At 39.5% G+C, this 26,698-nt stretch overlaps 6 protein-coding genes across 7 annotated transcripts; 5 read left to right on the plus strand and 1 right to left on the minus strand.

The window, feature by feature from the left end:
• The first annotated feature begins 5,795 nt into the window (after positions 1–5,795).
• On the plus strand, positions 5,796–12,168 carry LOC106328736 (histidine kinase 5-like). 2 transcript variants are annotated; one of them, XM_013767232.1, is made up of 11 exons: positions 5,796–6,050; positions 6,163–6,243; positions 6,519–7,376; positions 8,005–8,533; positions 8,616–8,746; positions 8,827–9,058; positions 9,408–9,511; positions 9,586–10,254; positions 10,329–10,493; positions 10,872–11,775; positions 11,854–12,168. In XM_013767232.1, exons 3-10 carry the CDS (start codon positions 6,612–6,614, stop codon positions 10,992–10,994), a joined length of 2,718 nt encoding a protein of 905 aa, XP_013622686.1. In that variant the 5' UTR covers positions 5,796–6,050; positions 6,163–6,243; positions 6,519–6,611; the 3' UTR covers positions 10,995–11,775; positions 11,854–12,168. The 2 variants fall into 2 exon arrangements, with proteins under 2 accessions (XP_013622686.1, XP_013622687.1); XM_013767233.1 differs by having other exon boundaries at positions 6,038–6,050; positions 6,166–6,243.
• On the plus strand, positions 11,667–12,168 carry LOC106328738. The gene is made up of 2 exons (XM_013767234.1): positions 11,667–11,775; positions 11,854–12,168. The coding sequence occupies exons 1-2, from the start codon at positions 11,686–11,688 to the stop codon at positions 11,917–11,919; spliced, it is 156 nt and encodes a 51-aa protein (XP_013622688.1). The 5' UTR covers positions 11,667–11,685; the 3' UTR covers positions 11,920–12,168.
• A 1,496-nt stretch (positions 12,169–13,664) lies between these two features.
• LOC106328357 (protein ENHANCED DISEASE RESISTANCE 2-like) lies at positions 13,665–14,900 on the plus strand. The gene has a single exon (XM_013766789.1). The coding sequence runs from the start codon at positions 13,784–13,786 to the stop codon at positions 14,693–14,695; it is 912 nt and encodes a 303-aa protein (XP_013622243.1). The 5' UTR covers positions 13,665–13,783; the 3' UTR covers positions 14,696–14,900.
• A 2,163-nt stretch (positions 14,901–17,063) lies between these two features.
• On the plus strand, positions 17,064–18,677 carry LOC106331830 (ER membrane protein complex subunit 4-like). Its single transcript, XM_013770248.1, has 6 exons — positions 17,064–17,297; positions 17,394–17,450; positions 17,676–17,829; positions 17,974–18,071; positions 18,167–18,232; positions 18,331–18,677. Exons 1-6 carry the CDS (start codon positions 17,169–17,171, stop codon positions 18,367–18,369), a joined length of 543 nt encoding a protein of 180 aa, XP_013625702.1. The 5' UTR covers positions 17,064–17,168; the 3' UTR covers positions 18,370–18,677.
• A 482-nt stretch (positions 18,678–19,159) lies between these two features.
• LOC106335999 (transmembrane 9 superfamily member 8-like) lies at positions 19,160–22,169 on the minus strand. Its single transcript, XM_013774704.1, has 7 exons — positions 21,984–22,169; positions 21,430–21,594; positions 21,243–21,352; positions 21,038–21,146; positions 20,843–20,955; positions 20,611–20,761; positions 19,160–20,504 (listed from the first exon to the last, which is right to left on the minus strand). The coding sequence occupies exons 1-7, from the start codon at positions 22,107–22,109 to the stop codon at positions 19,347–19,349; spliced, it is 1,932 nt and encodes a 643-aa protein (XP_013630158.1). The 5' UTR covers positions 22,110–22,169; the 3' UTR covers positions 19,160–19,346.
• Positions 22,170–22,767: 598 nt separating this feature from the next.
• On the plus strand, positions 22,768–25,759 carry LOC106335688 (transmembrane 9 superfamily member 8-like). The gene is made up of 7 exons (XM_013774267.1): positions 22,768–22,967; positions 23,280–23,444; positions 23,522–23,631; positions 23,733–23,844; positions 23,923–24,035; positions 24,119–24,269; positions 24,376–25,759. Exons 1-7 carry the CDS (start codon positions 22,860–22,862, stop codon positions 25,531–25,533), a joined length of 1,917 nt encoding a protein of 638 aa, XP_013629721.1. The 5' UTR covers positions 22,768–22,859; the 3' UTR covers positions 25,534–25,759.
• The last annotated feature ends 939 nt before the right edge of the window (positions 25,760–26,698 follow it).

The raw sequence follows: 26,698 nt of genomic DNA on the forward strand, positions 1-26,698 counted from the left end.
GAGTAATACGAGTCCATTGTATGAAACTATTGAAACACGAAATGTATGGTACAATATACTCATATAACGATATCATACCTTGATTTAAGTTTGTCAATGTATGCTTATCTAATCATCCAGCATATCTTTTTTTTTCCCCTTTGGGGAAGCTAAAGCATAAAGATTCAAGGACAACATTTTCACTCGGATACTATTTCAAATTTAACTAATACAATGTTATTGAAAGTAACTAACTAAGTCGTTCACAGCAAGAATTCTATGTCCCCTAACCAATTCACAAGTATTGGTCATATTTAACTATTATACTATATTCTGTTTTAATTGTCAACAAAAAGTTTCTAAAACATGTAACCATGTTAATCTTAAGTGGATTATGTCTGTCGTTCAAAAAAAAGAAAAGTGGATTATATCTAACGAGATAAAATTGTTTTTCTTTACAGTGAGATATAATTGTTTAAAGATTATAATTATAGACAAGACATTAGTGCAATTCCTCTGATATTTACTTTAATGTGTTCACTTTCTTAAATCCAGGATTACATTACACATAATATACATATATGAAAATTAATACTCCGTAATTATAATTAGGAAGAAAGCTTGGTCCTGCTTTAATCGAGGGTTAAACTAAATTAATAAACACATCCGTTAATTAAGGATTGGTGTCTCCATCCAGTTAATATCTCCAAATTCTCGTCTTTCTCCACATTCGCAAAATACTAATATAGCATTATCTTAATCCTCAACGACCGTCCATTTTGGCACGAGAGGAAACAAAACACACCGTCAGAATTTGAAATGGAACTACACCACATGTTTGTCAATGATACTTCCACTTGTCAACTAGAGAATGATGTGGTGCATGTGGCTATCACATATATAAGTAGCAACTATGGGACGGGACAAAACAAAAGCCCCCGAGCGCCGTCCAGACCGGGGGAGGAAGAATAGACCTAGAATGGCTTAGCTGTTTTACTTATTAATTTAATTTAAAATGTAATTTAAAAGACCATTTCATTCAATAATTCTGATTATTTATTTCTTGTGTACAACTTGTTAATTTTATAATACTAAATTTAAATATATAGAAATGTGATTGATTTACACAACTAACCATTACAGTTGTTGTCGCGCTATTGAATTGTGCCGATTGGGCCTTTTATTTATTGTTATAAAATTTGTTGTTCTTCTTTAGTGTACAAGATTCAAATGATTGATCATACTTTACAACTGAAATTGAACTGACGAATATAGTTTAAGATTTTGTGATTATTTATATTTTCGATACATTGTGGTACATGTGCTGCTGCTTTGATGTTCATTGAAACATGAATGTCCCGACCGACCTAATTCGAATATTTGTGTACTTTCATCGACATTCTGTAGAGTATAGAACACACACATGATTAGCCTTTTTTTTTCTTTTGGAAAGAGTGTACAAAAACCAAGAAAACAAATGATTAATTCGTTATTTATTGTATTGACAACTAAGAAATAAAAAAGGCAATTTCTTATAGTATTCCCACCATTCAATCATAAAATGCTTAGTAGCCAAATACAAACATGTTAACTTATCATCGCTGTATTATCCAGGTGTAATAATTAATGAAACAAAGTCTTATTAATATCATATTGTGAATGCATAGTATTGAACTTTTTCGATAAATCCATCTTGACGCTCATGAAGTGTACAGAGAGGATTGGTCTGTAACGGCCAAATAAAACTTTTTAATTCTATATCTTTCGTGCAAAAATATCTTAACATAAATTAGTGACAAAAGCAGTAGTCCACTGTAAGCATTTAAAAGCCAAGTTGAGTTGTTGGTGAAACTAATGGTGGAGTAGTGGAACACCCATTCTGATTATAGCCAACGGCAATTCTATATTAAGTTGATCGAGTAGTCTATTATTGGAATATCAACAAAAAATGGCAATTAATTTAGTGAAAGTTGCTATAATTAATTGGATCATCAACAAAAGTTGGCAATTAATTTAATGAAAGTTGCTATAATTATGAACTAATGGTCATTATAGCACTTTTTACGCGCCAATATGCAGACGGTGTAACGACTAATTATTGAATCAAAGAACTATATTTCTCAAAGAACGCTTTGTTAAAACTCTCTCAATGCTTTAGAAAACAACTCAAAAAACTAAAGCTCTCAAACTCATAAGATATGCAAACACCCTTGCATCTCTTTATATAACTTTATAATTATCCTAAACTCATTAGGATTAACACAACTCTATTTCCTAATCCTTTAGATAAATTCAAACACAATAGGATTAGGTAGCTTGTACTCTAAGCTATTTCATGCTTATCTCAACACTCTCCCCCTTAAGCTTGAAATCTTCTCTCTTCAAGTCTTGAACTCCAATGAGACTTCTCATCTCTACAAACTTAACTCTTCCTAATGCTTTCGTAAGTATATCAGCCTTCTGTCTTACTCCTGCAACATGTTCGACATTCACAAGTCCTTTTTCAACACATTCTCTAATGAAATGGAACCTTGTGTGAATGTGTTTGCTGCGTCCATGAAAAACCGGGTTCTTGGACAGAGCTATTGCCGACTTGTTGTCGATCTTTATCACCACAATCTTGCCGGGACGACCAAGCACCTCGTTGAGAAGATCCTGCAGCCAAATCGCCTGCTTCGCCGTTTCTGTCGCTGCCATGAACTCTGCTTCACATGATGATAATGCGACGATCTCTTGTTTCTGAGAACACCATGTAATGGGGTTACCACCGAGGTAGAAAATGTGACCAGTCGTGCTCTTTCCATCATCTGGATCAACATTGTAGCTACTATCACTATAGCCAACCAAACTCTCATCCGACTTTGCCTCAAACACCAAACCATAGCTCAATGTCCCTGCCAAGTAACGGAGTACCTGTTTCAAAGCCACGTTGTGTGATACCTTGGGATTGTGCATGTATCTGCTCAAGATTCCCACACTGCACGCAAGATCAGGTCTCGTATGTAACAAGTACCGAAGACAACCAATGTTTCTGCGGTACTCTCTCTCATCAACTCCTTCTTCCTTCTCTGCTTTGCCGAGTTTAACTCCTGCATCCATGGGTATATGCGCAGAGTTACATCCCATTAAGCCAGCTTCCTCCAAGATCCTAGTAGCGTACCGTTCCTGACTCAAGATTATGCTTCCTTCTCGTTGAATGACCTCTATCCCAAGGTAGTAGCTCAATCTTCCGAGATCGGACATCTCAAACTTTGCCGCCATAGCTCTTTTAAACTCGTGAATCATCTCTATGTTAGACCCTGCCACAAGTAAGTCGTCCACATAAACAGCCACTAGCAAGAGATCTTCGTGTTGCTTCTTCCGGTACAGAGATGGTTCTTTAAGACATCGTTCAAAGTTTAGCTCACACAAGACCGTATGAAGCTTCTCATTCCAAGCCCGAGGAGCTTGTCGCAACCCATAAAGCGCCTTCCTCAATTTATAAACTTTATTCTCACTACCTTTCACAACAAAGCCTTCAGGTTGTTTAACGTATACCTCTTCTTTGAGTTCTCCGTATAAGAAAGCAGTTTTTACATCCAAATGATGTAACTCCCATCGATGTGAAGCCGCCATTCCTATGATCAATCTGACTGTTTCGATGCGAGCAACAGGTGCAAAGACCTCGTCAAAATCTACTCCATGTTTCTGAATGTATCCCTTGGCTACAAGCCTCGCTTTATACTTGTTTATGCTTCCATCGGCATTCTTCTTCACCTTAAAAACCCATTTCAATCCGATTGCCTTACAGGTTGAAGGAAGATCAACTAATGTCCAAGTATTGTTCTTTTCTATCGACTTGATCTCTTCTTTGCAAGCATCTCTCCACACTTTCTTTTCTTTTGCTTCACCATAACTCCACGGTTCTTCATTGATAAGCATAAGAAGGTTCTCGAACTCAGCCTCACATAGTAAATCATACTGCTCGTCTTCCTCACATAATAACTCATAGTCATCAAGATAACTCGGTTTGTTGATGATACGAGTAGACCGTCTTAGTATCTCTGGTGGTTGATCAAGATTCTTCTCATCTTCTTCGCTTTCTTCATCCTTAATACTCACCCCACTACTTGCGTCATCGTTCCTATCTTCCTTGTTAGCAAAATCTATCACACCCATCTCCGTATGTGGCTCCTTCTCTGTTTTTCTCCACTTCCAACTCTGTTCTTCACAGAACACGACATCGCGGCTTACTATTATTCTGCGAGTCGATGGATCCAATAGCCTATATGCTTTTGATCCCGGTTCAATCCCAAGATGCACCAATGGTCGTGACCTATCATCTAGCTTCCTCAAATGTGGTTTATCTACTTTCACATGCCCCACGCAACCAAACACTCTAATATGTTCGATGCACGGTTTCTTTCCTCTGTAGCTCTCGTATGGAGTTTGTAGTAACAAGGTTCTTGTAGGAATGCGATTAATAAGGTACGTTGCGTGCCTAACAGCCTCACCCCACAAGTAATTTGGAACATCCATAGCTTTTAGAATGCTTCGTGTCATCTCAAGTAACGTTCTGTTTCTTCTCTCGACAACTCCGTTCTGCTGCGGCGAATATGGAGCGGTTAGATGACGACTAATCCCTGAGCTTTCACAGTAATCTTTGAACTCTTGGCTTGTAAACTCTCCTCCCCTATCTGTACGAAAGGTTTTAATCTTTAATCCCGTCTCTTGTTCAACCAAGCTTCTGAATCGTTTAAACTTTGTGAAAGCTTCACTCTTTTCCTTCATGAGAATGGACCACATGTATCTTGAATGATCGTCTATTAAGACGAACACATATCTGTTACTTCCAGCAGTTTGTGGTGTAATAGGACCACACAAATCCCCATGTATTAGCTCCAATACCCTTGAAGCACGATATGAGCTAGCTTGTGGAAACGATTCTCGTATTTGCTTCCCACGCAAGCAAGCTTCACAGATTTCTTTTTCAACTCCAAACTTGGGCATTCCGATAACCAAGTTCTTGTCCACCATCTTCTTTAGGTTACTCAAGCCTATATGCCCTAAGCGTGCATGCCACTTTGATGATTCCTTTAGATGTACTAGCTGCAAACATCTTGTATTTTCAACCTCCATTGCCACCTTATAGAGTCGATTTAGAGCTCTCTTTGCTTTCACCAATAATCTCCCTTCACGATCATACAAGAGTAGACAATCATCTTTCATCCTCACCTCACAACCAGACTCAGTAGCTTGCCCAAGACTCAAGATATTACTCCTAAGATTAGGAATAAAATAGATGTCTGAAAGTTCCTTGCGTTCACCATTCTTAGTTAGGAATATGATTGAGCCTTTTCCTTTTATATCTATTCTCGAATCATCACCGAATCTCACTTTCCCAGTCACTCTTCTATCAATCTTGGTGAAGAACTCTAGATTCCCTGTCATATGGTTGCTTGCTCCGTTGTCTAGGTACCATAGATTATCAATGTTGGACGAGGTATTGAGCTTGCTAGGTATAACGTTGCGTTCGTTAAGGAATACCACCTCATTCATCATCAACTCATCAGCCTCATGTGTTGTCTCTGCCTTGTAGTCTGTTATTGAAGCCAGGAGTTCTCGTTACTCATAAAATCACAATGGAACCATTACAAGGAAGTGATCATATTATATTGTTTAAAAGCGAGCCCTTAATTACGTCGGAGTGTGACGTCGACGCGCCGCTTTGTAATCAAGTTACCTTTTTTTTTCTTTCGCTCATTAATTTCAGTTGAGGTATAAAAACGTAAGAAAGAAAAAAAAACAGAGTAACTAGAGAGAAGAACATAGCTGTGGAAATGTGAGACAGATCGAAACGTGTTGATTTCTCTGTCATTCGATCACTTGGATTCGGTCTCAGAAAGAAAACAAACGTGCACAGAGAGAGAGAGAGAGAGAGAGAGAGAGAGTCGCCATTAGAATACTCGAGTTTAAAAAAAAACAGAGAGAGAGAGAGAGAGACAGAACAGAGGAATATAATATACATTGACCTCTCTGTGTATGGAAAGGGGCAAGCACATGGCTCTCTCTCCTCTTCTCCGTAAAATCGCGTATTTTTTTAATTTTATCCTATCTTTCACAATTCACATGCACCTCTCTTCTCTTCATTGGTTAATTAATCTTCCCAATGCTCATCATTTGAAGTTTATTTACTCTACCCAGCAGGACTCTCTTCAGATCTATTTACTGTTCATTCTTCTCCTTCTTTCTCTGTTAATCTCCCAGTGATCGGAGCCGGTGAAGGTTAGCTTTTTTTTTTTCTTCTTTCCCGGCTGCTTTTGCAATTTGTGTTTCTTTTTCCGATCATAGCTCAAAACTCAAAAGGTTTCATCTTTATTAATACCCAGTTCCTTAGTTTTTGATTATTCGACTTTTTTTTCTAACTTCTTTACGTTTATAACACGTTTGATGGGTGACTTTATGATCCACAATTTTAATTCGAATATTAGTACATTTTTCATAAAGATCAAGATTCTGGTCGGAGATGGATTGTAACTGACACTGAAACGTTGATACAGGTTCTTGATAAGACCAAGATTCTGTCTAAATAAGAAAGCTGTTTGAATTAGAGTGTGTTTGTGTTCTTGTCTGAAGAGAAACTCTTGATCAAAATGGCCTGCGAGATGGAAAATGATCAGACCGAAGAGATGGACATCGAAGTCTTGTCATCCATGTGGCCAGAAGACGTCGGAACCCAAGCAGACAACCAGTTCAACGTGGAGAAACCCGCGGGAGATTCAGACACCTTAAAAGAAGTCGACATCGCCGAGAAACGCACCATGGCCGATCTAAAACGCTTACCAGAACTCATGAACACGACAGACCAAGGCTCCTCTCAGCTAACCAACCTCGTGAAACAATGGGAGTACATGCAAGACCACGCGGTTAAGCTACTAAGAGAAGAGCTCAAGATTCTCACCAAACAAAGAGAAGAAGCCGAAGCCAAAGAGCTAAAGATCATAGAAGAGCATAACTTCGAAAGCCAAGAGCCAGAGAACGTTCCGGTTTTGGATGATACGAGCCATTTGTTCCGAAGGTTTAAGCACAAGAAAAGGGATGCGTTGGTCGGTAGCAAAAGGGTTGAGATCGACGAGGAGTTTGACACGGTTCAGTATTGGAAACAAAAGGCGTTTAGTTTGGAGAAGATGCTTGAAGCGAGTACCGAGAGAGAGAGGAGGTTGATTGAGAAGCTGAACGAGAGTTTGAAGACTATGGAGAGTCACTCTGCACCGGTTGAAGAGTTGACTCAGAATCTCAAAAGAGCTGAAGGGTTCCTGCATTTTATTCTTCAGAATGCACCTATTGTTATGGGACATCAAGATAAAGATCTACGCTACTTGTTCATCTACAACAAGTTTCCTACCTTGCGAGAACAGGTAAGAGTTCTTATTTGTTCTGGATTAGGCATCAACGTCCAGTTTTCGGTCTGGGTATTTTGGTTTTCAATTATTCCGTTCTAGAGATTTAAAACCGTTTGGTTATTTACAAAATACGATTCGGTTTCAGTTCGGTTATTTAGGCTCGATTCGGATAGCAAAGTTAAGAACCGGCTAATATCTGAATTTTTTTTGGGTCCGGTTCAGTTATGATATTTCGGATATTTTTGGATAATATGGGTAAAAATGTCGGATAATTTTGATTTTAGGTTAAATATCGAGTTACTCGGATATAAATATCGGACAATTCAGATGATATTAAATATTTTGAGTAAAAAATATTCGGATAATTCAGGTTTTTGGATCATTCTCTTATCAATAGTATTTTTAAAACATTTGTTATTTAAAACTAATTATACTTAATACTTTAGATATATAATTTGTATTTTAAAATTTTGGATACCCATTCGATTCTAGAGATATAGGATCCGTCCGGTTATTTATGAATTTTGGTTCGGTTTAAGTCCCGGTTATTTCAGTTTGGTATGGTTTGGTTCTACGGATCCGGATTGATGATTCTCATGAGAAAGTGTGTCTGAGTCAAACATGTGTTTCTTACTAATGTCAGGACATTTTGGGGAAAACGGACGTGGAGATATTCCACGGAGGTGGAGTGAAAGAGTCTGAAGATTTCAAGAGAGAGGTTCTTGAGAAAGGCAAAGCTTCAAAGAGAGAGATCACATTTGAGACAGAGTTATTCGGATCAAAGACGTTTTTGATATACGTTGAGCCTGTTTACAACAAAGCTCGTGAGAAAATCGGTATCAACTACATGGGAATGGAAGTAACTGATCAGGTGAGAAAGAGAGAAAAAATGGCTAAACTTAGAGAAGACAACGCAGTTAGAAAAGCAATGGAATCAGAACTGAACAAGACCATTCACATTACAGAGGAGACAATGAGAGCTAAGCAAATGTTAGCGACAATGTCTCATGAGATAAGATCACCGTCGTCAGGAGTAGTGGGAATGGCTGAGATACTTTCTACTACAAAGTTGGATAAAGAGCAAAGACAGTTGTTGAATGTTATGATCTCTTCTGGAGATTTGGTGCTTCAGTTGATTAATGATATTCTTGATCTCTCCAAGGTTGAATCAGGTAAAATAACAATGTTTTTTTTTTCAAATTGTTTTTCATCTTTTTCAGATTCTTGATGACATGTTTTGTGTGTTGTTATTAGGTGTAATGAGACTAGAAGCTACCAAGTTTAGACCAAGAGAAGTGGTGAAGCATGTGCTTCAGACAGCTGCTGCGTCTCTGAAGAAAGACTTGACATTAGAAGGAAACATTACAGATGAAGTTCCTATCGAGGTTAACACACAAACAACACATTGTCTGAAAAGAGTTTACGTGGCAAAGTCTTTGTGATCTAACTTCTTTTTAATGTTCAGGTAGTTGGAGATGTTCTAAGGATTCGGCAGATTCTCACCAACTTGATCAGCAATGCTATTAAGTTTACACATGAAGGAAAGGTTGGGATCAAACTCAAAGTGATATCTGTACCATCCTTTGCGAGTGGTATGGAGTTAAACGCAGACGCTGAAGAACAAAACGGTTTGACTGAGACAGAGACTTCGGTTTGGATCCGCTGTGACGTTTATGATACTGGAATTGGAATCCCAGGCAAGTTCAAGAACCTCAAAAAGAACAAAACTCAAGCTAAGCTATTAGACCTGCTGTTATTACCCGAACCTGCCTAGCCGAACCTAAAAGTTCGATTTTCGGTTAATTCAGTTAGAAGGTTCGGTTCAGTTAGGAAACTAATAAATATTTGGTTTTCGGTTCGGTTCATTAACCAGTCAGTTCGTTTTTTTAAAAAAGAAAAAATTCCAAACAGTACTAATCTCAACCAAGATTCCAAACCGAACTAACCAAAATTTGAATCGGATTAAGAAGAAACCGAACCCGCAGGCGTATAAGCTATAGTTATTAAATATTAACCATGTCCATGTTTTGGTGTTTCTTTGTGCAGGAAAAGCACTTCCTTGTTTGTTCAAGAAGTACATGCAAGCAAGCGCTGATCACGCTCGCAAATACGGTGGAACAGGTCTCGGTCTCGCCATTTGTAAACAGCTGGTAAAATTCACATTACACAACACAGATGTTTAACACTATTCATGGCAAATCATTATGTGTTGTTTGTTTAACAGGTTGAGCTAATGGGAGGTCAACTTACTGTGACAAGCCAAGTCAATGCCGGTTCAACGTTCACGTTCATACTACCTTACAAAGTTGCAACATCAGATGATCATTCAGATGATCAAGACTTCTCTGACATGGTTGATCATCATCAACCAGAACCAGACGACACAACCGAAGGATACTTCCAGTTTAAACCACTTCTTGGTTCTATCTATTCTAATGGCGGACCGGTCATAGGCAATAATAGCTTCTTACCTCATAAAGTCATGCTCACTAGCCCTCTTAAACGCATCAACGGCTTTGTCTCTGATACCTCTAACAACACTGCACAAAGCGAGACGACTCAGGTTGAAAACAATGGTTACATAGATGAAACAAGACTCGAAACCTGTTCTGGTCCATGTCCTTCTAAGGAAACAGAATCTTGTAGTAGTTCACAAGCTAGCTCAGAAGGTGGAGCCTTAGAAATGGAGTCAGAGCTTACAGTTTCATCTCGTAGAGAAGAGGAAGAAACAGAGACAACAAAGCCAAAGATTCTGCTAGTGGAAGATAATAAAATCAACATCATGGTTGCTAAGTCTATGATGAAACAATTAGGCTATACCTTTGATATTGCTAATAATGGAGTTGAAGCCATGACAGCTATTAAAGGCACTAGCTACGACTTGGTACTAATGGTAAGTTCACTCTATTAAGATCCAAAAACTTAAATCCTTACCAACTTCACTTAATTTGAGTTCACAATTCACAGGATGTGTGCATGCCAGTTCTGGATGGTTTAAAAGCCACAAGACTGATACGTTCCTATGAAGAATCTGGGAACTGGGATGCTGCAATAGAAGCTGGAGTAGATATAAAGATATCAGAGAATGAACAAGCTTGTGTGCATTCCACAAACCGGCTGCCTATAATAGCGGTTAGTACTTCTTCATCACATAGAGCTCTTAGGTCTGGGAATTTTAGGTATCAGTTCGGCAAAGATATTTCAGGTTAGGGTCTAGAGGATCCATTTACTACCTGACCTATTTTTGGTTCGGGTTTGGATTTAGCTCGGGTAGTTTCGGGTTCAGATTTGATTCGTTTTGCCCTGAAAATATCCGGGAAAATCGGTTTCTGTTTAGTTTTCGTTTCGGGTATAGAGATATAAGAACCATTCAGATATTTGAGGGTTTCGGTCCTGTTCTAGTTTCGGTTATTTCGGTTCGGATCTTAGGTTCCGGTTTTTTTGGCCTGAACTATGGATACATACCTTGAAAATTTTTTGAAGAGTAAAATGCGTTGTGGAATTTTGCAGATGACAGCAAATACATTAGCAGAGAGCTCAGAAGAATGTTATGCAAATGGTATGGACTCTTTTATTTCAAAACCTGTAACGTTGCAGAAACTAAAAGAGTGTCTACGACGGTACTTGCATTGAAATTTTTCAGAGTTTTTGGTATAGATTAAGTGTACGTGTTGTGTATAAAAGGTGTTAGGAAAAAAGTTTTGGAGAGCTGAGCTATACAAAGTTAGCTTGCTCTCTTAGAGATTGTACAGTTTATCAATAAAAAAGCTTGTCTTCTTTATTTATCTTGATTTCGGTTGGCTGTAACCAAAGACTCCCAATGGGATCTTCATGTTCACAACGCTGCGAGTTCCATATATAAAACCGGGCCTCAAGATTATCCCTGTAGTACATAATTAACCAAAACCTCATATAATAGTCAAATCCAAATGTAGGATAACTATTATATGGTTTGGGTTGATTTTATGCTAATTATAGAAAGTAGAGAGAGCCAGAATTCGAAAAAGCTAAACCAATGGCGCATGTACAGAATTCGACACGTGACTCACGTGGGCCCCAGACTCCGTCTGTTTGACAAAAACCATCAGCGGCCTAGTTTGTGTTTCTTGGACTAGAATTCAAATTGGGCTTCCATAGGCCCATGGTTTCGCGTGTTAAGCCGAGTAAGGACGAGTCTACTCCTACTGCCAAACAGCAGCTTAAACTTTCCAACGAGAGAAGAGTGAGATTTGGGATCACAGCAAAATCAGTCGACAGTAGCTGCTTCTCAAATCTCAACCAAATCCGTTCTGAGATCGAAAGGAAGCTTTGACTATCGTCTTTGATGGCGAAGGAGCAAATCTTGAGGCCTTGGTTTCTGGATCTCGTACCGGCTTTGGTTATTTTGCTCGCCGCAGCTCATGTCATGGCCTTGGTACTTTCTCGTGATCTTTTCTATCTCTCTTTTATACGCTCTATTCTCTAATCGTTGATTCGCTTTGGTGCTTCGTAGGGTTACTGGATTTACAGATTGGCGACTGATCGTCGGGCTCAGAGTCAGAGAGGAAAGTTTCACTGAGGAAAAGAGTAGGTTTCGTAAGCTGCATAGTTCCCATAAACTGGCGGGTTTTGGCTTCCGATCTGATGTTTGTGATCGTTGATTTTGTAGCTTATGATGTCGTTAGGTGGATCATATCTGTTTACTAGTTTGTTTTCACCTATGTTTGTAGCTTCTTTCGACTTTTTATGCAATTTGCTGTTTTGAGTTGTTCTAAATAGATTTTGTAACACTTTCTCATTGTTTTGTTTCATTACACCGTTGAACTTTGATGGCTGCAGCCAGTAAATTTGAAACGAATTCTCTGTGCTCCACGCTCGTATTCTTTGTTATTGGGAGAGTAGAAGATGATGCTCTTGAGTATCATTCAGAGTCAACGACTAATGACTATTGCAGTCCTGTGTTAAGTCTAAGTAAATAAGAGAGAAAGAGATTGCATACTAAATCAGCTTTAACTAACTCTGAGTCTCTGTCTGTGTGTGTCTTAACATATTGTATTTAGGATTTGAACAGAGTGGAGCCTTCTTGGCCTATTACTATCCTCACAAACAGATTATTGAATAGGTGTGGTTTTATATGGCTGGTATTCTTCACTGGTGTTTCACAAATTTTCTGAGGGTAAAGACATGTTTATCCAAATTGTGTTCATGAAGACAGACCTTAGTCTCTCTGTAATAGTTACTGACGTTCTAAGATCTTAGATTTCTTATCTAAGATCCAACCAAGAGTGAAACACTGCCTTGGGAAACTATTTTATATTAGCTGCAAGTGATATTGAGTAGTCAGCATTTCAATAATCAAAGATCACAATGCTGAATTCATGGCAGGTGTAGGAGATCTAGTTAGAAATTTACACAAAAACAGGCTTTTTTCCCTTCGTGTAGTTTTTTCTCATTTCATGTTTTCTTTTAACAAAGTTTCTTAATTTTGCCTTTTTTCCTGTCTCTTGGCTTTAGTAGAATGTAGTTTTTTCACTTTACAAGTTTCATTTTGCTAGCATAGATTCATGATTCATCCTTTGATTACTTAAATTCATAGTATTTTTTAGAAAACTGCAACCCCCCCCCCCCCCAAAATATTTTATTATTTCTTTCCAAATATAGTTCCTGCTGCGTCCAGTGCGTGTATGTGTTAATGGTCGGTGGAGATACCCTTTTGTTCTCGTATCCAAGTTTTCCACTTGCTTGTTACAGTTGTTACCAAACCAATATTTATCCATTTAACGCTTTCTTTACGCGGAACGTTGTTGGTACCTTCGGAGGCAACTTTTGTGATGAAAAGCAACCAAAAGTAGAGAGAGCAAGATTATACTATAATAATGCAAAATATTTAATTGATTTACCAGCTACGAATGCTATTTTCACCAACTAATTTAGCTTTTATTCCCTTTTCGTGTATGTTTATTAGATATATAAACAAGTTACATAATAATTAGTCGACAAAAAGTTGTCCGTGCCTGCTGCCAGGTGCAATAATTATGCGATTAGTTGGTTTGACATGTGCTCGCACCATTAATTCCAATTGCATGCTATTATTTACCAATCAAAAACAAGAGAACATGACACTGATAAAACAAACTAAAATAAAATATTCAGAAGAAGAAACTAATCTCTAATTAACTGGATTTTCAAGTTATCATGAGTAAAAAAAACAGCATATAAATAATATATATCATATGTTTATTAGCCATTAATTGAGAAAAACACATAAAATACAGATAAGCCAAGGACACTATTGGAATTATCTTATAAAACTCCAAAGCCATTTCAAGCCCCTTTTATTTTGTCACACCACACAAGTCGCCCTTTGGTAGAGAGAGAGAGAGAGAGAGAGAGAGAGAGAGAGAGGCCAACGACCACAGATAACAAACCCATACCGTAACACCATGAGCCCTTCCAAGCAGCGACATCATCGCAGCTCCACCGGCGATACCAAGTCAAAACCGTTAAGATCCGCCTCCTCCTCCGCTACACCGGAATGGATCGCAGAAGCAATCAACGGCGGCTCCCTCCGCCGCGTAGATCCCGAAACGGGCACCGACGGATGGGCTTCGCCTCCCGGCGACGTCTTCTCTCTCCGCTCCGACTCCTACTTAACAAAAAAACAAAAATCCCCCGCCGGAGATTACCTCCTCTCCCCCGCCGGCATGGACTGGCTCAAATCGACCTCGAAACTAGACAATGTCCTCGCGCGTCCCGATAACCGCGTGGCTCACGCGCTCAGAAAAGCTCAATCACGAGGCCAATCTCTCAAGTCCTTCATCTTCGCCGTGAACCTCCAGATCCCGGGGAAAGACCACCACAGCGCGGTGTTCTACTTCGCCGCGGAGGAGCCGATCCCCTCAGGATCACTCCTCCACCGGTTTATAAACGGCGACGACTCGTTCCGGAACCAGAGGTTCAAGATCGTGAACCGGATCGTGAAAGGGCCATGGGTGGTTAAAGCCGCCGTCGGGAACTACGGCGCGTGCCTCCTCGGGAAGGCGCTGACGTGCAATTACCACAGAGGCGATAACTACTTCGAGATCGACGTCGATATATGCAGCTCGGCGATCGCGACGGCGATTCTGCGGCTGGCGCTGGGGTACGTGACGAGCGTGACGATCGACATGGGGTTCCTGGCGGAAGCGCAGACGGAGGAGGAGCTGCCGGAGAGGTTGATCGGAGCTGTGAGGGTTTGTCAGATGGAAATGTCGTCGGCGTTTGTGGTCGACGCGCCGCCGCCTCAGCAACTGGCGTCGCAGCCGTGTAGAACGCTGAGTTTGGCGAAAGTTAACCACGACGAAGACGAGGATTGAGATTTTGAATTCGAGTACGGACAATTCACCAAACCAGAGGTCAATGCGTAACTGAGTGTATAATCTAATATCCAAGAATCTGAAACAGTTTTCATCGATCTCAGTCAAATCTATGTTACATGTGAGATGTTCTGGAGGATTTTGTAAATAATTTTTATTTTACTGAGAATTTTTTACGATACATTAATGAAAATAAATTGAAATTCGAGGGTTCTTTTTGATATTGTTCTCAGTGAACCTAGAATATATGGGAATAGATAATAGTCCACTTTCGTCGGGAGAAAAGGCGTGGCGTGTGATGATCTTTTATAGTCGTGGGGGGGAAGATTCGTCATTATGTGAAAAGGGAAAATGTTGAAAACTCGGAGATCTTTTCACCTCGAAACCATCAAAGAAAAGAAAAATGTATAAAGAATTTTATGATATCGTATAAGTATATGGGTTAGTGGTCTGATTTTGGATTGATTGTTTAGGCTTATCACGCTAAGGGTCATCTTCTTTTGATCATGGGCTTTGACGGCTGAGGGCTGAAAATCATGTATGTGTGCTGGGCTGTATAATAATCTACTCTCCGATGACTTTCTCAGTGCATCGATGATACCGAACTTCACGTGGGGTTGAGCATTTTATCCGAATCATTCGAACCTGATTCAAAAAATCTAGTAAAATACCCGAGCGACTATCAAATTAAAAGAAATTAGATATCTAAACTCGAATAAATATTCGAAAATAACTAAATATATATAAAATTAATGTCATATTTCTAATTTATTTTTTTCATTTTATTTAAAATATTTATATTGATAATGCACATGGTTCGAAGATCAAATAATATATATATATATATATATATATAGTTACTTATGCTAAACTTTTTGTTTCATACATTAACAAAAATTTCATTAAGAATCTCGAAACAACAACCATATTACTTTTTATTTTATTTTTAAAATTTTATCTTCAAACATATTAATCGTCTAACCTATCAAAACTTAGAAATTAGTTAAGTTAATGGTAAATTTTTAAATATCGAATTCTTGAGCAATGAAGAATTTGATTTTTTTTTTTAAAATCTAAATATCTAAATCCGACTAAAAATAATTGAATCTATTATGTAAAAATATCCGAATCCGACATGATATGTAAAAATATCTGAATAGATTCTTGACCCAAATATCAAAATATCTGAAAACTTGACATACCCAATCAGAATTCGAACGTGTATTCGAATGGTCATGCCTATTGCACATGTAGAGATGTCAAACAAGTTTACCCATCCCGTACCGTGGCGGGTTATTCGTCGAGCAGGTCACAGTGGGCATATCCCGCGCGGGCTGCGGTCTTCAAAATACCAGCTTAAACCTGTACTGCATAATATATAGGCTTTTGCGGACTGTTCCGCGGGACGCCTCTTTATCAAACCGCCTGTTACAGCTTCTTTCATGAATGTTCAAGTAGAAGAGTTGTGTAAGAGAGTTGAAGAGAGCTCATTAAGCTTCACAAAAGCCTTATCAAAATCAATGCCACAAAGCTCTGTTTGTACTTGCGTTCTTGAGTTAAAAATAAGCTTTTGTTAAGTTTGAATCTGATTGAGTTGTTGTCTTTGTAATAATTTGGCTCAAGTGTTATATGTCTTCATCAAACCATCTCTCTTTTTAATTATTTGGATTGCAAAAAAAATCGTGAATCACTTTGCCAAATTATACAAGTGATGTGATATACAACTAACTATTCTCCTAAACAACACCATTGTAACTAAATTTAATTTAAGAAAAATGCCACTTCACATTAATGAAAACAAAACCAATCAACTTAAACAAGAAATATCACGTTGTAATAAATCAATTCATAGTTGTGTATAATAAAAAGAGAAAACCAAATCAAAACACCACCAGAGCTTGAATCGTCATCGCTGAAGCTGGAGTCATCATCGCCGGAGCTCGAATCATCATCACCGGAGCTCGAATCATCATCGCCGGAATTCCTTATGTTTTATAGGGGAAAAGTCACAAGAATCGTTTTCTTCTTACTCTCTTTTTTCAGGTAAAATAAGAAATGAAAAAAAAAATATGGGTCCATGTAATTTTGCATGACCCGTTTTGGCTCATTCCGCAAAAGGCCAGACTCGCAAATTTACGGAAGAAAACCTTGTCCGCTACGGTTCTCTGTGCACATGTTTGGAAACCAAAAAAGATATGAATGGGTTTTTAAAAGGCCCACAAAATAAACTCGAGCATTGCTGAAAAGCCTCTAATAATGGAATAAACGAATCCAAGATCCGGATAACAGTTGTATCCGGGTCAAGAAAGCTCCGAGCCCAGTTTGAGGAAACGGGTTTGGACTGTGGGAGTAAAAGGATTTTTCTTCTCTCTCTAGCTTTCATTCTCTGTTTTCTTTTAACATCTGATAAGGATCGGATCTAGCTCTCTTCTTCTTCGATTCCTCTGTCTCGTCGATCGGGGAACTAACTTAAATGGACAAACGCAAAGCAGTGATGGGTGCTGGCCGGAGATGGGCCGTCGATTTCTCCGATCAATCAACCGTCCCATCTTCCCGGGACATCCTAGATCCACCTGGCTTCTCTCGTGTTTCTCCCGAGCAGGTTTTGAATTTGAATCAGATTGGATTGAATTTTGAAATTCTACCGAGAATTGAAATGTATAGCCCACTGGATTTGATTGATTTTCGCTGTTTTCAGGATGACTCAGCGACGAGCCGCCAAAAGAAAGACGCCGAAGCTAACTGGAAACTTCAGGTACTTTTAATGTCAAATCTGAAAGTCTGTTATCTTTATATCGTACGGAATCGATCATGGTCTCGTTGCTATGTATAGTGTCTTGTTGTAGACGTTACACAAGAGACTAATCTTCTTTATATCTATGATTGTGCATATTGTGCCCTGATGATTTATAAAAAAGGAAACTTTCGTTTTTGTTGACTAAGTTTTGTTTTTTTTTTTTTTTTTTTGGTGAATGAGTAGAAAGCGTGGGAAGTAGCGCAGTCACCATTTAAGAATTTGATGATGATGGGTTTCATGATGTGGATGGCTGGAAACACTGTTCATCTCTTTAGCATTGGTATCACTTTCTCTGCTCTTTGGCAGCCTCTCAGCGCCCTCCAGAGCGTTGGAAAGGGTAAGCAAACCTCCTCAACCTACATTATATTATGGTGTTTTACTACTTGAACTAATCTTTGCTCGTCTGCACAGTTTTGATCGTTTTGAGTTATTATTTGGTTTGTGAATTCACATCCTTACATTATATGCCCTTTGTTTGCAGTTTTTGAGCCATTCAAGGATAACAAGGTGGAACTACTTATGCCCAAGCTGGTGTTTCTTGCCCTTAACCTTGGAGGGTTAGCTTTGGGTATTTGGAAGGTAAGAAAATTAGCCTTCCCTCATTGTTGATTCTTTCCCCTTTAAGAAAGTATGAAGCTCTGGTTTCTCATATAAACAAATTTATCTTTTCTCAGCTCAACACTTTGGGGCTTCTTCCAACTCATGCATCAGATTGGGTTTCATCTCTACCCCCTCCTCAGGTTTGTAATTTTTATCTGCAGCAGAATCTTTTGCTCAGGCGTTTCAATTCATCATCTCTAAGCTGGACACATCATGTTTCCTCTATTTCTTTTTGCAGGAGGTTGAACACTCTGGCGGAGGATTTGCTTTCCACTGATGAGCATGTGTCTCTTTGAGATAATTACGAAAGATACTTAAGTGATTTGTTCAATCCTATATCATGAGGGGAAGATTCATGTGGACCTTCTCATCTCGTGATCTTCTTGTAGCATTTTCAAAACTCTGAAACCATAGCTTTTTTCACTTATGGTGTGATGTTCATTGCTCATCATAACTTTGAATTGTATTATTGGCACTGAAGGAACTTTCCCAGCTTTTTTATAGACAGGAATGGATAATGTTACAGACTGAAGTTTGGTTCTTAATTTGCTTGAACCATGACTCTGAAATAACCAATCAAACAAAGCATGAGCCTGATACCTTTCTCGTCATAACTCAGCAAACCTCTTGTTGTTCATTGTCATCTGTACCAGTACCATTCATACTGTTCGGAAACATTATTCACATCCGTAACTAAGTTCTCTCCTTTACAGTTACACCAACAGAAGTTTAGTACCATCCGCATCATCTTCTCGCTCGTTCTTTATCAGGGCATGAGACGGTTCAAGATCATCCAAAAGATCAGAATCTGGAACGAGGAAACTGAAACACAGCGTAGTGAATCTCAGGATATTCCCAAACTCGTGTCTGGTGACACAAAAAGAGTGAAGAACATACCCTCCACTCCATTTAGAAGCAAGCTGTCTAAATCTATCATATAAAGTGTTTTTAAAAGTTCGAGTTTGATCATCATCAAACATTTTAAATTTGTTTGCTTCCATCTTTTTGAAAAATAATATATATATATATATATATATATATATTATATAACACATACATGCAAAAACTATAAAAATGTGTGTTATTAGACAAATTAAACAAAATACACTATTTTAACGTTCACATATAGTAAAACCTCTTGTTCTGCAACAATATAGATATCTAAACTGCAGCAAAACCATTTTTAAAGAAGATTAAACAATAATCACCTTTCCTTCTTTGTTCCTTAATCATCATCACTGTCTTCATCCTCCTCTAATCGATCTTAACCGAGGAATAGATGAGCCTTGTGAACCATAGACAAGCATAGAACCCAATCGTTCCCGTGAGCACAAAAAATGCGCAAGACGCGATGAGCATGTACCCAAAGTAAAGCATCGCCGAGACCAGTTTTGTGATCTGAAGCTTTGTGTGAAAGTAAAACGCGGCGTAGAGGAAGAGATACAGAGCTGATGAGCCTGATGTTAGGTACGATCTCCACCACCATCGGTAGTCCTCACTGCAAAGCTGGAAGTAGCAGAGTACTACTGTTATCTCCGCGCAAGTGACGATGAGGATCACAAAGACGAGGAAGAGGAAACCAAAGATGTAGTAGAACTGGTTGAGCCAGATGGATGTGAGGATGAAGAAGAGCTCGATGAAGACTGCACCAAACGGTAGGATTCCTCCAATGAGGATTGAGAAAACAGGGTTCATGTACCAAGCTTGCTCTGGGATTTGCCTTGGGATTTTGTTGGTTTTCACTGGGTCATCAACCGCTGGCTTCTTGAAACCGAGGTAAGCTCCAACAAAGACAAGAGGAACCGAGATGCCAAACCAGAGGAAGATCAAGGCGAACATAGTTCCGAAAGGGACAGCACCAGATGACTTTTGTCCCCAGATGAGAGCGTTTAGGACAAAGAAGATGGAGGAGACAACTGCAGGGAACAAGAAGGCTGTTCTGAAGGCGATTTTCTTCCACTCTGTTCCTTTGAACATTTTGTAGAGACGTGAAGAAGCGTATCCAGCAAAGAGTCCCATAAAGACCCAGAGCAGAAGCATGGCCGTCATCAGACCACCCCGGTTCGAAGGAGAGAGAAACCCAAGCACAGCGAAGATCATTGTGACAAATACCATGCCTAAACATTGGACCCCTGTACCAACGTAGACGCAGAGCAGATCTGAATTGGTCGGAATCCTGAAAACATCACCATGGACAAGCTTCCAACCTGTCTCTTCTTGAGCTTCTTCTTGAGTCTCAAGCTCGTTGTATCGTGAGATGTCACGGTAAAGGGTCCTCAGCATTATCATCGCCACCATACCAGACAGGAACAGGACGATCATCAGAGAATTGACGATAGAGAACCAGTGAATTTGGTTATCATTCATCAGAAGATACGCATCCCATCTAGATGCCCACTTCACTTCACTTTCCTGAAATAGAATCACCAGCAGGAAATCAGAAAAGTACTGAGAACAATAACCATTTTATTTAAGACACAAATCACAGATTATTTATCAATATATAAAAAGAACTTGCCTGGAAATCAACATCGTATGTGAAGATAATTTCCTTCTTTGGTTCAACCTCTTGAGGGGTTAAGGAGCTAACGACCAGGCGCTTTGTGTGGGGATCACAGGTCGTCAGACGGGTCTTCTCACTCCACTTTCCATCGTATTCATGCTTAATACTGCAAATCAAGGGCAAAACAATCAGTACAAAAGAACAGGGAAGCACAAGAGACAATTCAACTTGTGGACAAGAAACGAACCTGTAAGGCTTGACTTCAAATCCCACAATCCTTGCAGAATCAGTTTGCACATCTCTGTGATATCGGACTGTAAACGCCAAGTGATTGTGCATAAAGAACTTTTGCTCTTTGCTCTGTACATACAAAAGCCAGTTAAAGAAAATCAAGCTATCTCCAATGCATTTGAAATGCTGTTAACAATCGAAACCTACTTACCCCCGCATACTGGCCTTTAAGACCAACATGATAGCCAATCTGATAAACAACATCAGGAGAACCTAGACCTCTATCGACTGGATTCACAAGAGGAAGATTGTCGAGTATCCTAGCACACAAAAAAAAAACACTTGTAAGAAAACTGACAGAAGGAAACCACTCCATACAAGGAATACAACAAAAGTTTTTATTTTTTTGGTCATACATGTTGACACGGTACTCATCATCAATCTTTTCTTTGAAGGCTTTGGCTGTCTTCTCATCAAGAGTGACCCGGCAGAGAACATTGCACATCTGTGCCTCCCTCATCTTAAACTGCAGTTGATTCAGTTCCACAAAAAGTTAGAGAAAAATCACAGACTGATCATTTAAAAGGCAATAGAGAGACAAACCGAATAAGGGGCATTTTCAATCCGGTCACCGCGAAGCACTTCTCCAAGATTCTCAGTACTATCAACAATCTTCTTAGGTTGGCAAAAAGGAAGCGAGTAGTAAGAGTACGGAAGCTGAGTCTTGATGGAGGTTAGTTTATTCACTTTAACTTTCAGCTCATCACCCTGCAAAACATCCGATAAAAGACCCCAAATTTTAATATGATTCCCTCATTATCCCACTAATTTAGTTAAACATGCAATTATCCTTCCACTAACGAAAACAATCAAAATCACAACGAATATGATACAGCTCTCGCCTACAATGCCGACATTGTTCAGATCGAGAGATTCATGAATCGGAAAAATGAAGTGAAATCAAAGCATCAGCACAATTCAATCACCACATTCTCTTAAGCTCAAGTCGGTGCATCAGCACACAGACTCTCATTTACTATAGCTTTCTCGCGGATCTAATCCTAAACGGAGATCAACATCATACCAATACCGAGAACTCAGATCGAGAAGGTCCAATTCAGATCTAGAACCCTAGGAGCTCAAATTCGAGCTTTTACCTTCTCGAAATCCTGAGGAGCGACACCTGGGAGGTAGAAGGAGTGAGCTACATGAACGCAGAGCAGAAGTATCAAGACGATCGCGGATCTAGAGGTTTCTGATATCCTCCGAAGCTCCATATCCATGGCTGTTCCAACAAGGGAAAAAAATCACACTAAGATCTGAAGCTACGCGGCAGTTTGCTTGTTCTCTCTTATACGATTGGAGACGATGACCCGGTTGTAATGTGGTACAAACCGGTTTACCTCTCCGGTTCGGCTCGTAACCGTTAATCCTAATCAACCATTCGTCATTCGCCACGTGGCTACTAATGAAGTCTTTCCGTATGGACTTAAATAGATGATGCCCACAGCCCACCATCTCATAAACCATGATTAGTTAATTAATCAATCCTTTACTTCTTAAGATGTTTTAGCGAATATTTGATATTTTATAGTATAAAATATTTTTTTTATTTAATAATTTTAATTTTATTGAAAACTTTATAACAAATTATACATTGTAGTGTTTTTTTTTTTTGCTTAAATGATTTATGAACTGAAAAGGCGAGCATTTGTGCAGAAACACATAACAAAAGCAGATGTAAATACATATTAATTAACTAATCATGGTTTATTGTACGGTGGGCATCATGGATTTAAGCCCATTATAGTGGAAATACTTTATGAGTGGTCACGCGGCGATTAATGAATGGATGATCAGGATCAAACAGTAACGAGCCGAACGAACCGAACCGAACCGGAGAGGTAAACCGGGGTGTATCACATTACAATCGGGTCTTCGTCTCCAAAGAGCACAAACAAAGTAACAAATTGTAGCATTAGCTTCAGATCTGAATTGTTTTCTCTCTTTCCTTTGTGGGAACAGTTCCAGCCATGGGTATGGAAGCTTCTGGATCCGCGATCGTCTTCCTCCTCCTGCTCTGCGTTCACGTAGCTCACTCTTTCTACCTCCCAGGTGTCGCTCCTCAGGATTTCGAAAAGGTGATCGCTCGAATTTGCGCTTTTAGGGTTTCTAGATCTGAATTGGATCTCCTCGATCTGAGTTCTCGGTTTTGGTATGGCGTAGAATTCCCTTTTAGGATTAGATTTGCGAGAAAGCTACTGTAAATGAGAGTCACGGATTGATTTGTGCTGATACTTTGATTTGAGATTCACAATTGTTGCAATTTTGATTGTTTACGTTAGGTTCTTAGTGCATGATTGATTACGAATCTCAGTCAAAGTATACTTGCATGTTTCACTAGATTAGTTGGAATCATATTCAAATGTGGGTCTTTTATCTGATGTTTGCAGGGTGATGAGCTGAAGGTTAAAGTGAATAAGTTAACATCCATCAAGACTCAGCTTCCGTATTCGTATTACTCGCTTCCTTTTTGCCAACCTAAGAAGATTGTTGATAGTACTGAGAATCTTGGAGAAGTGCTTCGTGGTGACCGGATTGAAAATGCTCCTTATTCGGTTTGTCTCTCTATTGCCTTTTAAATGATCGGTCTGTGATTTATCTCTAACTTTTTGTGGAACTGAATCAACTGCAGTTTAAAATGCGGGAGGCACAGATGTGCAATGTTCTCTGCCGCATCACTCTTGATGCCAAGACAGCCAAAGCCTTCAAAGAAAAGATTGATGATGAGTACCGTGTCAACATGTAAGGCCAAAAATAGAAACTTTTGTTGGGTTCTTTGCTTATATGGAGAACATGCTTTCCTTCTGTAAATTTTCTTACGAGTCTTTCTTTTGTACTGCTAGGATCCTCGACAATCTTCCTCTTGTGGTACCAATCGAAAGAGGGGATCCGGGTTCTCCCGCTGTTGTTTATCAGCTTGGCTATCATGTTGGTCTTAAAGGCCAGTATGAGGGGGTAAGTAGGTTTCGAACTTTCGATTGTAAACAGCATGTCAAATAGCTTGATTTTCTAAACTGCATTTTGTATACACAGAGCAAAGAGCAAAAGTTCTTTATGCACAATCACTTGGCGTTTACTGTCCGATATCACAGAGATGTGCAAACTGATTCTGCAAGGATTGTAGGATTCGAAGTCAAACCTTACAGGTGCGCATTTCTTATCCATAATCTGAATTGTCTCTTGTGCCCGTCTGTTTTTCAGTACTGATTGTTTTTCCCTTGATTTGCAGTATTAAGCATGAATACGATGGCAAGTGGAGTGAGAAGACTCGTCTGACTACCTGTGATCCTCACACAAAACGCCTGGTCGTTAGCTCTTCTACCCCTCAAGAAGTTGAACCAAAGAAGGAGATTATCTTCACATATGATGTTGATTTCCAGGCAAGTTATTTATATAATAAATAGTCTGCGATTTGGCGTCTTAAGTAAAGGCTATGGTTCTTGTTCTCAGTATTTTTCTGATTTCCTGCTGCTGCTTCTGTTTCAGGAAAGTGAAGTGAAGTGGGCATCTAGATGGGATGCGTATCTTCTGATGAACGATAACCAAATTCACTGGTTCTCTATCGTCAATTCTCTGATGATCGTTCTGTTCCTATCTGGTATGGTGGCGATGATAATGCTGAGGACCCTTTACCGTGACATCTCACGATACAACGAGCTTGAGACTCAAGAAGAAGCTCAAGAAGAGACAGGTTGGAAGCTTGTCCATGGTGATGTTTTCAGGATTCCGACCAATTCAGATCTGCTCTGCGTCTACGTTGGTACAGGGGTCCAATGTTTAGGCATGGTATTTGTCACAATGATCTTCGCCATGCTCGGGTTTCTCTCCCCTTCGAACCGGGGTGGTCTGATGACGGCCATGCTTCTGCTCTGGGTCTTCATGGGACTCTTTGCTGGTTACGCTTCTTCACGTCTCTACAAAATGTTCAAAGGAACAGAGTGGAAGAGAATCGCCTTCAGGACAGCCTTCTTGTTCCCTGCAGTTGTCTCCTCCATCTTCTTTGTCCTAAACGCTCTCATCTGGGGACAAAAGTCATCTGGGGCCGTCCCCTTCGGAACTATGTTCGCTTTGATCTTCCTCTGGTTTGGCATCTCGGTTCCTCTTGTCTTCGTTGGAGCTTACCTCGGTTTCAAGAAACCAGCAGTTGATGACCCAGTGAAAACCAACAAAATCCCAAGGCAAATCCCAGAGCAAGCTTGGTACATGAACCCGGTTTTCTCAATCCTTATTGGAGGAATCTTACCGTTTGGTGCAGTCTTCATCGAGCTCTTCTTCATCCTCACATCCATCTGGCTCAACCAGTTCTACTACATCTTCGGGTTTCTCTTCCTCGTCTTTGTAATCCTCATCGTTACTTGCGCCGAGATAACAGTAGTACTCTGCTACTTCCAGCTGTGCAGTGAGGACTACCTGTGGTGGTGGAGATCGTACCTAACATCAGGCTCATCAGCGCTGTATCTATTCCTCTACGCGACGTTCTACTTCTTCACAAAGCTTCAGATCACAAAACTGGTGTCGGCGATGCTTTACTTTGGGTACATGCTCATCGCGTCTTATGCATTTTTTGTGCTCACGGGAACGATTGGGTTCTATGCTTGTCTATGGTTCACAAGGCTCATCTATTCCTCGGTTAAGATCGATTAGAGGAGGATGAACAAGAAGATGATGGTGTTGGTGATGATTAAGGAAGAAAGAAGGAAAGGTGATTATAGTTTATCTTCGTTTTCTTACGTTTCTTTAAAATGATTTTGTTGCATTTTAGCTCTATTTTGTTGCAGAACAAGAGGGTTTTAATATAATGTGAACGTCGTAGTAGTGTATTTTGTTTGATTTGTCTAATAACACAATTTTGTATAATCTTTGCATTTGAGCAATGTGTTATAATACTATGTTTAAAAAACTAAAAAAAAACGTATTAGGAAAGAAAAGATGGAATCAAATCAGATTAAAAAAGTTCCATGATGATCAGGCTAATAGTTGCAGTGGTTTGAGGGAGATGAATAACATTGGTTTACCTTCCCCTTAAAAGAGGTTTAACAAAACCTGCTTCATATGATTGGACTTGGATGAAGCTAATGACCGCATTGGAGCTGTGCTTGGAGTCAAAATGATGTTCATCTACCACAAGTGCCACCATGCCTTGCTATCAATCCCAAACAAACCCTGTATTTCTTGCTCCATTTAGCTGTATTATTTCTTTCTTTCTTGCTTCAAACACATTACTATGATATAGAATCTCTTACCAACATCATCATCAAATAGAATGAATGAGATTGTCAGAATTTCTGCTCACTCTTTGATTCATCATCAAAAATAATCTATTTAACATCACAAGATGATAGCCCAATCCTTTTTCAATTTAATAATTTAAAAGCCCACTGGAGAAGAAACCCATTTCTTTTAACATCGTAAGGTTATAATGGTGTCAGGCCTCAACTGTACAACAGAGATTGACGGACAGAGAAAGTTCCTGGAAGATCCTCTTTACCCACCCGCGTACGATAGACCTTGTTCCTCTCTGAGATCGATAGCCGACGACCCACCTGCTTCCTCTGGTCATCGCCGCGTCACAGCTGTTCCCTTGACGACCTATTCTTAACACCTCTCTCCCTCTAATCGCCGTCTTCAACTCGATCTATTTTCCACGGTACCCCCTTTTTCATCTAGATCCGTGGATTTTTAGCTATTTTTTTCTGAATTGATGCGAATTTAATCTTCCATCAGATGCTCGACTCCATCAGCTTTACTAAAAGCCATCATCGCCTACCTTTTTGACTCGATTTCAATTCCCCCCCCCCCCCCCCCCCCC

This window comes from Brassica oleracea, chromosome C3 (genome assembly GCF_000695525.1).
Source record: "Brassica oleracea var. oleracea cultivar TO1000 chromosome C3, BOL, whole genome shotgun sequence".
Taxonomy (NCBI): domain Eukaryota; kingdom Viridiplantae; phylum Streptophyta; class Magnoliopsida; order Brassicales; family Brassicaceae; genus Brassica; species Brassica oleracea.